Source organism: Cebidichthys violaceus, unplaced genomic scaffold (assembly GCF_023349555.1).
Source record: "Cebidichthys violaceus isolate CVI_PGR_0920_01 unplaced genomic scaffold, fCebVio1.0.p SCAF_6, whole genome shotgun sequence".
Taxonomy (NCBI): Eukaryota; Metazoa; Chordata; class Actinopteri; order Perciformes; family Stichaeidae; genus Cebidichthys; species Cebidichthys violaceus.
In genome coordinates this window covers 6,754,751-6,767,005 of record NW_027176816.1, presented here as the reverse complement: position 1 = coordinate 6,767,005, position 12,255 = coordinate 6,754,751, and the positions used below count along the sequence as shown (strand labels likewise).

The 12,255-nt window shown below is 42.9% G+C and overlaps 1 protein-coding gene across 2 annotated transcripts in view; it reads left to right on the top strand.

The window, feature by feature from the left end:
- Positions 1–12,255, top strand: part of LOC137889047 (adenylate cyclase type 6-like) — a 33,757-nt gene that overhangs the window by 15,303 nt on the left and 6,199 nt on the right. For both annotated transcript variants that reach the window (XM_068732643.1, XM_068732644.1), the window contains exons 4-15: positions 5,001–5,150; positions 5,576–5,697; positions 7,475–7,586; positions 7,867–7,994; positions 8,210–8,368; positions 8,532–8,673; positions 8,875–9,003; positions 10,469–10,497; positions 10,738–10,885; positions 11,014–11,111; positions 11,243–11,330; positions 11,475–11,591. In XM_068732643.1, coding sequence (XP_068588744.1) covers positions 5,001–5,150; positions 5,576–5,697; positions 7,475–7,586; positions 7,867–7,994; positions 8,210–8,368; positions 8,532–8,673; positions 8,875–9,003; positions 10,469–10,497; positions 10,738–10,885; positions 11,014–11,111; positions 11,243–11,330; positions 11,475–11,591 — 1,422 coding nt within the window. The remainder of the gene's footprint in view (positions 1–5,000; positions 5,151–5,575; positions 5,698–7,474; positions 7,587–7,866; positions 7,995–8,209; positions 8,369–8,531; positions 8,674–8,874; positions 9,004–10,468; positions 10,498–10,737; positions 10,886–11,013; positions 11,112–11,242; positions 11,331–11,474; positions 11,592–12,255) is intronic.

The window sequence follows — 12,255 nt, the reverse complement described above, 5'->3', positions numbered from 1 at the left end:
TGATTAGTGAACATCATTTTTATTTGCAGCCCTAAAGTGAAATCTGAATGAACATTGGTTGAGGGCTGCAGCAGTGGGACACGCAAAGCAAATACAAGCATTGACAACTTGAGGTTGCACACTCATTTAATGTAAGATTATTTTGTGGCAGTCCCTCTAGTTCACAGAGACCAGAAATGTTGGGAAAAAAGGGGAAGAGGGACAAATGATATTGTCCTCAGACCTAAACCCAGGGTGGTATAATTCAGCCAAGTGAAGTAAGCCACAAGAACGCGTTAGACAGCAAAAATGTGAGTTCATGTGACCCTGCTGCTTTGTTTTAGGGAGCCGCCCTGTTCAAAGCTCTTCAATGACAGTGTAACTGCAACAACAAAGACAATGTTGTATCTGTGAACTGTTTTTTCTAAAAGTTGTTCCCTTCTTGTCGCTGTCATTCTTTTTCTCAGCACGTCCTCTGTACTGTTACATCTTTTTTTAATGGCTGTCTTCAAGCTCTACAGGTTCAGATGCAGTGTCGGAAGAAAGTGGGAAAATCATGGCCAGCCAGATGCATATTGTCCTCATTGGAACTGTTGAACTCAAGCCAGTCAAGAGCAAATTGAAGGTCGGGATATTGAACTAGAAGGATAAATGAGCATTCTACTCTTTTGATTAAAGGAAAAATGTGTTGGTCAAATTAGAAAAGTGGAGTGGGTTTGAGCTGTTGGTTGCTGTTTGTTCAGTAATTCCAGGATTGGGAGATATTTTTCCTCATGTTTGGACAACGTTTATGTGCAAGTATTAATTCAGGGATCTGTTTTTCTGACAAATGTGCGGCCTGGGTCCAGCTCTATTTAGCTTCGCGGAATATGCTTCAGCGTTTCAGAAAGATTACTCCGTGGCCTCATGGGTCGCCTGAGACCAATTTTGGTTTGGCCCGAGCCATGACGAAAAACAAAGCTCTGATTCCAGATGGCAGGGACCCAAGATGGCAAAGACAAGCACCCCCCCCTCCTCTGCAACATTTATCTTTATAAGGAATGGCTTCTTTCTTATGTCTGTAATTACATATTATAGTAACCCCTGATTAGATCTGGACGAGTGCAACAAAGTCTCATAGTATTGTCTATTTTTACCTCTCTGGTACCACATGTTATCTTTTCAGGCTAAGAGCCGTATGTGACTGGGCTTTGACGTTCATCTCTGTAAGACATTTTAAAAGCTCCAGATGCCTATCAAAGGCCATGTGCTGGAGAGTAGCCCCCATGTCAACAGCAGTCCGGGTCCCAAGAGCCAGTGTGTTGACTTATGGGATGTAGCACTCTGGCCTTTTAAAGGGTTGGAGGGATATCTGAACTTATTTTTTTGTTGCAGGCTTTTTCAAATACGCCTGGATAAATTCAAACGTTGAATACTTGAACAAAGCTTTTTTCAATAAGTGACAGTTTGTTGTATCTGAGGTTATGAATTCAACCTTCGCTGAACCTTCTTAAGAGTAAAAGAAACACTTGTACACTTACCACAATGCCGCAGGCTGAAAAGTCATGGAGACATCGCTAATTGATCAGGACAACACATCAGTTGTGGCATACGTTTTGCCTCTGAATGAATGGACCTTGGTGTGAAAACTTGATTTGTGCACATGTACATTCCAGCATGCCTGTGCTTCAGGGAATTGTCCAGTGGGATATTATTAAAGACAGAATGGATTTTGTGTGTGTTTGCCAAGCCAAAATCTTTTCCATCCCTTTCCTTCATTTGTTCTTTAACATGTTATCCATCTGCCTTACTTTATAAAGCACCTTGCCGAGAGCCGCACCTTATAAGCCAATGTTTGGACTCCTTTTAACTTCACCGCCAAGAGGTTCCTGCTTAAGTAAATGTCGAGGGAGCCTCGTCTTTGAGAGCCAAAAGTCTGGAGGAAGAACGGTCAGGAGACATCAGGGGAAGGAACTCTTAAGTCCAGCTTAGTGGTTATGAAGAGAGTAGCAGTGTGCTAATGAAGAGAAGCTTCTACTTCTCTCTTTACACCACATTTACTGTTTGGAGAGGGAAGTGTCAGCGCTGCCGTGGGTCTGTGTCGGATTTGCAGGCCTGGGTGATATACAGACACAACAAGCTTCAGGATCAAAGAGCTGCCAGTCCAAAAGGACCCCCCCCCACCCACACCTATACCACACACACACACACACACACACACACACACACACACACACACACACACACGCACAATATTTATTCCAAAGCCACTGTGAATGCTTCTGCCTCTAATCTCTAGACCGTGTGGTGACTAAGCATAACTTGGCACTAACAAAAGCATTGTTCATCATGTTTCCACACACTTTACTTTCATTTATTCAAATATATCAGGCTGTTGTATTGATCTGTCATTGAAGATGTAGTCAGTCAATTGTTGTTCAGCTCTAATAATGCTCACCCTGAGTGAGGTTTCAATAGACGCTGCTCACGCACTGGCATCACGTTTCTAAATAAATGTGTATTCATGCTATCACCGTACTACTGTGTGTTGTTCTGTTCAACAAAAACACACAAAATCCTGAATGTGGGACCTCCAAAGCTGCATTCAAGCACACGGTACGTTTTTTGCCAAGCTATCAAAATCAACTTGACAGGAATGTCTTTACTTGGATTGAAATGTGAGCGCGCTCACATGGGAAGCTGAATTTGCTGAATGTAAATTGAGTGCATTGCTAAGAAGCGTGGTCCAGGTGGCTCTATATCTCAGACAAGCCACTTAACCAAGTTATCTGGCTCACTCTGTTCAGAGCCATCTGTTTGGGATTAATACGATCAGGTTATATCAGGGCCCTTCAAGACTGGAGTGTCAGGTCGCCATTGGTGGTCTATAACATTACGTTGCAGGGCTTATCAGGAAGCTCTGGCCTGTCAATGATTAATGAACACAACAGTGTAATCGCTCGTTGAGTGACGGTGCGGCACAAATTCAATGTTGCACTTAAAGAACAATTGCTCAGCCAGTCATGTAGAGATCAAGAGTCCAGTGTTCTTTGTAGGTCCTCACACCTGATCTTCAACGGCCTGGTGATGAGGTGTCCCACACCTCTCGACAGCTTTGATCTGAATCTTTGAAAGTTGACTGACAGTTGGCATCAACCATTCTCTGTCATCCTGCATCAAGGAGTTCAGGAAAAAAAGTGCTTCTTGGTCTTTCCTAAAAACCTGTTTGAAGGAACCTGGATGCATCTATATCCCTCAGCAATAAAAAGTGAGGGTACATTTTGGATGCTCTGTTGTTAGTTCTTGAAAAATGCTGTTGCTCTTTGCCTGCATCAGCTCCATCAGGGATTGGTATTTACGCAATACATCAAAAGCATGTTTGCTTTTGCACCTGCAAACCCTCGGTGTGTTTATTTTTGCTTACCGCTGCGCTTCTGATCTACTTCGACCATTTGTTTTCAGATGGAATAGGAAGCTACCAACGACTCTCTCTTCGAATAAACAGCGGAATTTGCCTGCCGCTGTCCTATGGAAGCGGTGTTGTGTTTCAAGAGCGAGTTAGATTGTCTCTGTCTTGTTGTGACAACACAGGGAGAGTTCTTGTGTATACAGTGTAAACCTCGTCTCAGGACCACAGCGCGAAGCCTGCCGTCACTCGACAAGTTTGTTTTAGTCTGTCTCCGTTTAAGTCAATGTATAAATGCTGAGTTAGTAGTTTAATATTCCTCTTTTTGAAGAGGCCAAAGACACGTTCATATGCAGTGTATGTATGCTGATAATCATCATGATATCTGCAGTTCTCCATCTCTCCTCCGCCATCTTTCTCATAGACGCAACTTAGAAACACAAACACACTCTGGTTTGGCAACATACCAGCCGTGGCTCAGAATTGCTGGTACTGGTGATGCCATTTTTCATGTCCTCCAGTTTAGTCATGATGTTGTTAAGACTGATACAAATTCCGCCTTTATGTGTGTGCTTTGCCTGCATGTCTTTTTCTCATTATTGATGATATCATCTTCAGAGGAAGCACTCTGTGCTCTGGTCATGGGTCAAGTGACTTTCCCAGGCTGGAGTGTGTTTCTGAACATGGAGAGGACGTGTGTGTGTGTGTGTGTGTGTGTGTGTATGTGTATTTCTGAGCGGAGGGGAAGTCCTCTTGGCTGTGGACTAGTGAGAAGACAAATCATTAACAGACAACCAGAGACACACAGAAAGCCGCTGCAACAGCGCAGAGGAACGTTTTTAAGGTTGATGACCCCACAAAGTTGACTTTTATACTATATCTAAACTTCATTTACTTAAGCCACAGACTGTTTTACAGTTTGTCCTTCTGCATTCTTTGACCCTCATTGTTCAACAAACTTCGCTGCACTGGGCACACACACACACACACACACACACACACACACACACACACACACACACACACACACACACAAGAAAGTTACATTATTGGCTGCTTCTGTTTCTCACTTTCATCTTTTCTAAAGTTATCTAAAGTACATTCAAATACAAAAATGTCTCTCCCACACAGCTTTACGTCACTTTAGATCGCTGCTTATTTACAGCCTCATATCCTCTGTTTAGGCCTCACGAAAAAGTAATATTTTTACATGCTGAAAAAAATCAGCCTGTTTCTTTCCTTTGATTGATTTGAATTGAATTCATATACACAAAATTAAATCAACTTTCTGCTCAAGTAGAACAAAAACTGGAGTGACACATGCCACGTGTCCCTATAGGCATGCATCACATCAAACCCTCTGGGCTTCCTGTCTGCCGTTCAGAGCTTGACGTGAGCAGAATGTCCTCTTGCAGAGAAACTGTGGGGCCACCCACAGGATATCTAACCAGATCACATCTTAATGGCCCCTCAGACGTTTGAGGAATTCTTCTCCTTGCAATAAATCCTATGACACAGAGTGCTATCAATTTCGTTTATTGACCTCACCCAGGTCAGGCAGAGTTCACTGTATTCCTGTGACGTCACATGTGCATGCATGTTCACGCTCTCTGTCATGTTTTGTGTGTGTTATCAGATCAGTGCCAATGTGCTGATCTTCCTGTGCACTAACATGATCGGGATCTGTACCCACTACCCTGCTGAGGTCTCTCAGAGACAAGCCTTCCAGGAGACGAGAGGATATATCCAGGCCAGACTGCACCTGCAGAGGGAAAACCAGCAGCAGGTACACATATGTACACACACACACACACACACACACACAGATGCATGTCCAAGCAAATAAGTGAGGGAGGCAGTCTTACCCGTGTCCTGCAGGAAAACTAAACACATGCACGAATGAAAAAGAGCAACAAATGGGTGTCTCCATTTTCCAGTCTAATTTTTTTCTGTCTCCATTTTTGAGGTCAACAATATGCTGAAAAGTATAACACGTATCCACACTCCTCGCTGTTTAACTAACATGTTCCCACGCAGATGCCAACGAGGCAGGGTGACTCATTGAGCATTCTTAACAGTAGAAACTGATGAAAATGAATGGGCTCTCTCTCTGTCATTCTTTCTTTAATTTCTCTCTGTCTATTCTCACTCTCTCTCTCTCTCTCTCTCTCTCTCTCTCTCTCTCTCTCTCTCTCTCTCTCTCTCTCTCAGGAGCGCCTACTGCTGTCAGTGCTGCCAAGGCACGTTGCCATGGAGATGAAGGCTGATATCAATGCCAAGAAGGAAGATATGATGTTCCACAAGATCTACATCCAGAAACACGACAATGTTAGGTAAATACAGAAGCATACGCATACATGCTTCCACACAAGTGCGCTAACACACACTCAGGAAGATGTCGGAGAGCTTGTCTGCTTTGCCGTCACTGCTAGCACCAGTGGCTTTGACCTCACTCTGCTGACTGATGTGTCAGTTACAGAGTCACTCCAACAGCTATTTCCCTGACAGCATGTATTATGCATGTTGTTGTTTATCGACAGTGACAGCACCGGCTGCAGTACCGACATTGACTTAGGCACACTGCTGTGCTTTCTGTAGCAAATGATAGGAGGCAGACCTCAAGTTTGCTGGCCCCCTGTCTCAGCCCTCACCACTGGATTTCCCCTCCCGAGTGGGAATAACTCAATACTAAACAGGTGATTGAAACTCTCCATCTATTAGCCCAGCGTTGATCCCAGCTGCTGCTGTTCATGTTGTGGCGGGGATGGTGGTAGGGGACAAGGAAAGGAGGTTGCAGCAGCCATTTCCTGTTAGAGGTTATCCAAATAGGTGCAGTTGATGCACTTAGTGGAATAATCTGTTGCAACGCCGCTGCTCTACTAAAGTGTAAATTTACAGGAGCAATCCATTATCCAAGTTTAAAACCTGCTGTCTTTGTACCAAAACAATGCTCAGGTAATTTTGTAAAAGCTTCAACACCAGACAACAACATTCATTTTTTCCGATCCTGTTATTTACATCGCTAATGCTTTCCTATGATTGGTATATATTATGGTCGGTCCACATGCCCTCCAAATGTTTATCTATGTATTATCTATAAGTTAAACAGGTTTATTTAGGATGTGACTTTATCTGTAATTTTCATGGTAAAAAAAAATCCATTTTGGCCTATAAAGGGTCAATTAACCCAAACTACAGAAAAAAGCACTTTACTCCTCATAATGTCTGACCATTCAGAAAGTTTTGGGTTGTATTTGCCCAGTTTCTGTCTTTTCTTTTTCTTTTGCTGCCACCTAGTACAAGGTTGGTGAATCGACTACTTGTTAATGGTGCTCACATAATTGAAAAATCATAATATCGCCAATAAAAAGCAACGTCTTTCTCCAGAAACTATTTACTGTGTATAATCCACAGATCACGCAGTCAGTTTTCTTTGGGACTATTTTTTACAATAGAAAGTAGTTCAAGTGGAGTTTTGTTATCTCAAAACTTGGATGAATAAATCAAAGAACGGCATGCCAATAACAACATCCACTGCATGGCTCGATAACACAAGGAGTAAGTGAGAAAATATGTTTGTGTATTGTGTAAATTGTGTGAACCAACCTTTTAAAGATGATCTTTTGTGGCTCACAGTCTTGGTCAGGGTGGGAAGTCCAGGTAGGCTGTAATTATGGGCCAGGTCTCCCTGAGTGGATGACCTCACGGGACCAACAGCGCCAACTGTTGCCTTCAACTGGAACTCAGAATGTCCGCGGTGTTGTTTGTCCTCACTTTTTTATTACTATCAAAAGTTAGCAATGCAAGGCATGCAGACAGGGGGACGAGGGGTGGTGTTCACAGAGGGATCGGCTGGAGGAGGTGACCTACATTGGCCTAGATGATGAGAGCCAGAGCTGAACAAATGTCTGCCTCTCTCCCTCCCCTGCTCACATGACAGCTGGACAGTGAGGAGGGAGGGAGGCGCTAGACCATGCTAACTAACTCTATACTTTATTGATTGATCCCATTCTCTGTCTCCTTTGTCTTTCTTTTTCTCTCTGTGTGTTTTGGTGACCCTCAACCTCTCTCTCTCTCTCTCTCTACCTACCTCCATCACCTCTCTTGCAGCATACTGTTTGCAGACATCGAGGGCTTCACTAGCCTGGCATCTCAATGCACGGCCCAGGAGCTGGTCATGACGCTGAACGAGCTGTTCGCCCGCTTTGACAAGCTGGCCTCGGTGAGCGCTGACAACCTGCCGTCGCCATTTTCACAGCAGAACTTTGAGCCACCGTTGCTTATGTAACCGTACAGTCTGTTGCATTCGCTGTTAGAATGACAAAGCCAACATAATGTACTGGGGGGGGGTTACTTAAGCATTGTGTAAGACATCAATAAGAGAACACTGACTGATGAGTCATCTAAATGATGTATAAAAAGCTTTATATTTGGTATGAGCATGCTGTATATTAGCTATAATTGAAACCCTAATTCTTTATGGGTGTGTCTTTGCTGCACAGGAGAACCACTGTCTGCGTATTAAAATCCTCGGGGACTGTTACTACTGTGTGTCAGGGCTGCCTGAGCCCCGGGCTGACCATGCCCACTGCTGTGTGGAGATGGGAGTAGACATGATTGAAGCCATCTCGTGAGTCAAACACACACTAATGTACACTCTCAAAATGACAGCACACACACCCGTACAGTCATGTAGTAATACTCCAGTGAAGGTTAAGTTGAGATATCTTGCTTTGTTTATGTTACATGGGAGAACAGAAGAGACGCTGTGAACCCCGAAGGTGACACTATTTATTTTTTTACAACAGTGCGCATTTGGTTTTGTGTGTGTGTGCGTCTCTGCAGGCTGGTGAGAGAGGTGACGGGTGTTAATGTGAACATGCGGGTGGGCATCCACAGCGGGCGCGTTCACTGTGGGGTGCTGGGCCTACGCAAGTGGCAGTTTGACGTCTGGTCCAACGATGTGACGCTTGCCAACCAAATGGAGGCCGGGGGGAAGGCAGGGTAAGTCCCTCCTACTCCACCTGTTACTGCACTGACATATTCTCCCATAGCCTGTTTTATTTCTTACACAATAGGGGTTGTGTGTGTGTGTGTGTGTGTGTGTGTGTGTGTGTGTGTGTGTGTGTGTGTGTGTGTGTGTGTGTGTGTGTGTGCGTGCTTGTAGGCGGATCCACATCACAAAAGCCACACTACAGTATCTGAACGGGGACTACGAGGTGGAGCCAGGATTTGGAGGAGAGAGGAATGCTTACGTGAAGGAGAACAACATTGAAACCTTCTTGGTGCTGGGCTGCAGCGAGAAGAGGGTTAGTACACACTCACTCACACACACACACACACACACACACACACACACACACACACAAACATCCTTGATTACCTGCTTGACTTCCTCAGAACTTCACACTAGTGCCATATTTCACACAAACAATATAATGGCTTGTCACCTGGCATAGAAGTCCTTGTTTGTCAAAGCCTTTACTCTGGTGGGGTTTCTTCACTTTCAGAAAGAGGAGAAAGCCATGATGGCCAAGATGCAGCGAGCACGTGCAAATTCTGTCGAGGGTTTGATGCCACGCTGGGTGCCTGACAGATCCTTCTCCAGAACCAAGGAGTCCAAGGTCTTCAGGCAGATGGTGAGATACACTCAGGGAGCACTTAGCTGAGCACATGGCATGTTCTTCTTGTCTATATCTGATTTCCTGTGTCATCCTTTCCACTCTTTGAAGTCAAATCATAAATATCCTTTCTAATTATGTCATCATTATGTTAAAATTAGATTATTTTCTTACACGGCCCTGGATCACAGGCCTGTTGTTAGGGCAAAAGCCTTTCCAACTTTTTCATCAATATACTTCATACAAACTTCCTTTTTTCTCAAAGAATCTCTGAAAACAAAACAAAAAATGTTACACATGGCTCTAAGGATGGCAGTGTCTGAAATTTGGCACAGACATTCATGTCCCCCACATGAAGAACCATAATAATTTTGGTGATCCTGTAGGGTTTCCTCTAGCACCATCATCTGGTCAAAATTTGAGCCTGTCTAATACTTTTGATTTACAACCAAATACTTACAAAACTAATGACATTCTCATCAGCCTCACTTTGCACTTTGTGTCTAGTGCCAATGTAACACCAAACTATTTAGCGAACTATTTATGACTTACAGGTAATAATAATGTTCCAAAGCTCTTCTGTTAGATAACTGTACAGAATACCACGGGAGTCGAAGATAGCCTTTTATGAAACTTTATGTAGAGTTCAACAACAACTCTTCTGGTCTTTGTAACTCTTCTTTCAATTTCTTGGGAACACAATATTATTTCCCATTTACTTACATACAAATTAGCAAATGTTAGCATGGTAACATACTAAACTAAGAAGGTGAACATGCTTAACAATACACCTGTTTAGCATCAGCATGTTAGCATTATTGTTAGTAACTGATCCTAAATGTAAGGCAAGGCAGGGCAACTTTATCTTTCGAAAACATTTCATCACAGAAAAACTCAATGTGCTTTACATTTAAAAGTAGCCTCACAATGCTGACAATATGGCTGCAGAGTCTGATAAGTCATATAAATATGAATTTGAGTGCCTGAAGGTGCCGAATGTGTACTGAACTGTATAAATGGTAAAGCCTAAAGGAGACAATAGGAATGTGTGAAGAAGTATTGATCTGGTCCCGTCAAACAAGCAGGAGTTACAACAGGGCTCCCTGGGAATTCTCAGTGCATCATATACTACTGAATCTGATGAGGCTGCAGCTGCAGATGTTTCTCTTTCTCACTCTCTTTCATATCCTCCCTCTCTTAACGCTAAAAGTCTAATTTCCTTGTCTTTCTTACATTTTCCCCCTCTCCTCCTTTTGTCCTCTCCATCTCAGAGATTTTGAGCCCTAGGGGCAAAGAGGGTGTAATTTGAAGCCTCCGAGCATTAATTAAAACATCAGTCTGGCTCTCAGGGATTAGCTGTGCAGATGTCTGAGTCTCTCTATCTATTTTTTACTTGTACTGTGGCCACACGATAATCTCTCTCTTTCCTGCACTTTCTCTGCTCTTAAGTCACATTTTCACTCTGTGTTTTTGTTTTTCTCAGGGCATTGATGAAGCATCCAGCAAAGACAAGTGAGTGTTTTGGCTCCAGTTTTTGTTATTAGGGGGGCTTTTGTTATTAGCGGTTGACTAGCGGCAGACTGTCACTGTAGCGGTCTAACTTTAGAGCCCACTGTTGGTTTTATACAGTCAGATCCAACCCAGCACTAATACCATATTAGCTCTGGGTCATCCTGCCTGTCACAGCATAGGCCAACTCATACACACAGACACAAACACACACAGTGACCTATTGTTCCATCTACCTCATAGCCGCTGCGCTCAGGAGGCCCTGAACCCTGAGGATGAGGTGGATGAGTTTCTTGGTCGGGCCATCGACGCACGCAGCATCGACCAGCTGAGGAAGGATCATGTCAAGAAGTTCCTCCTCACCTTTCAGACCGCTGAACTCGAGAAAAAGGTTTCTATTTGATCAGAGTTGGTTCAAAATCCACCCAAATTCCATTTCTAATAACCTGAATTGATGAATTCCTCTGTAATAATTGAGCTACAATGAAGCTTATTTCTCATTGTTTTTCTATTTTTCAGTACTCCAAAAAGGTTGATGATCGTTTTGGGGGATATGTGGCCTGCACACTCCTTGTTTTCTGTTGCATTTGTTTCATTCAGATTATCATTTTCCCAAAGTAAGTAACTCTTTCTGGTATGTTGCTCTCAGTTATACTGCATTGTGGGCAGGAAATGTGCTCTTGATTAGTTTATGAGGAGTTAATGAGAGTTTTACATCCTAATCAGCCAGTTTTCTTCTCTTCCGCAGAACAACACTTATGCTTGGTCTTTACATCAGCATCTTCATCATCCTCATCAACATCCTCTTCATCTGTGCCATCTACTCCTGCATCAAAGTGAGAAACAAAGGCCATCTCCTCCTATATGATTTCTCAAGCAGATGTCTTCAGATAAAAGTCATTATCATATATCTTCAGCCAGCATCACTAATGGTATTAACTCTCTCTTATCTGATCTTCTCCTTGCTGTCTGTATTCAAGCTCTTCCCAGCTGCCTTGCAGACTGTAACCAAGAAAATAGTCCAGTCTCGTGCAAACAGCACACTGGTGGGCGTCTTCACCATCCTCCTCCTCTTCATTTCCTCCTTTGCTAACATGGTAGGGACTACAGCTCTTCATTTTAAAATTTTTGTTTCATGTAACAATTGTGACTTGTTGCAAGTTGTCCCCCACAATGACATCAGGGAAGGGGCTACGAATCTGCCTCACTTCCATTTGTCTGTCCTTCCACTAATCACTTCATCTCAGATTTTAAAAAGGTCTCCACGATTCTGCACCATGCTGGCATTTTTAAAATTAGACCATTTTGCCTAAAGGGGGGAGCTATAATTAGTCACTGTGACAGATGGGGTAGTAGAAATAAGTCTATTCTTAACCATCAGCTTCTTTTTAATGTTTACCAATATTATGTAGATCTATTTAGCATTGTGTTTGTGTATGCATAGATTATAACCAGTGTAATGCTAACACGACTATATATGCCAATACAAATGCCATGACCAAGAAAAGTCATGTAAAGATGAATATCAATTATTAATTATGAAACTTCATCCATCATCAACATCAAATTCATTTTTTTAATACTGGTACATGCAAAATTGTCACCCACAGAAGCTATGCTGTAACTACGGTTTAGAAAAGATGATGTACTGTATGCAATGTGACCATTATCTTATATTATATAAATACCTACCGTGTGGTTCAGAAATTATTTTCAAGCTAAATTGAAGGCATTTGGTATTCTTTGTCAAAACATTTAAAA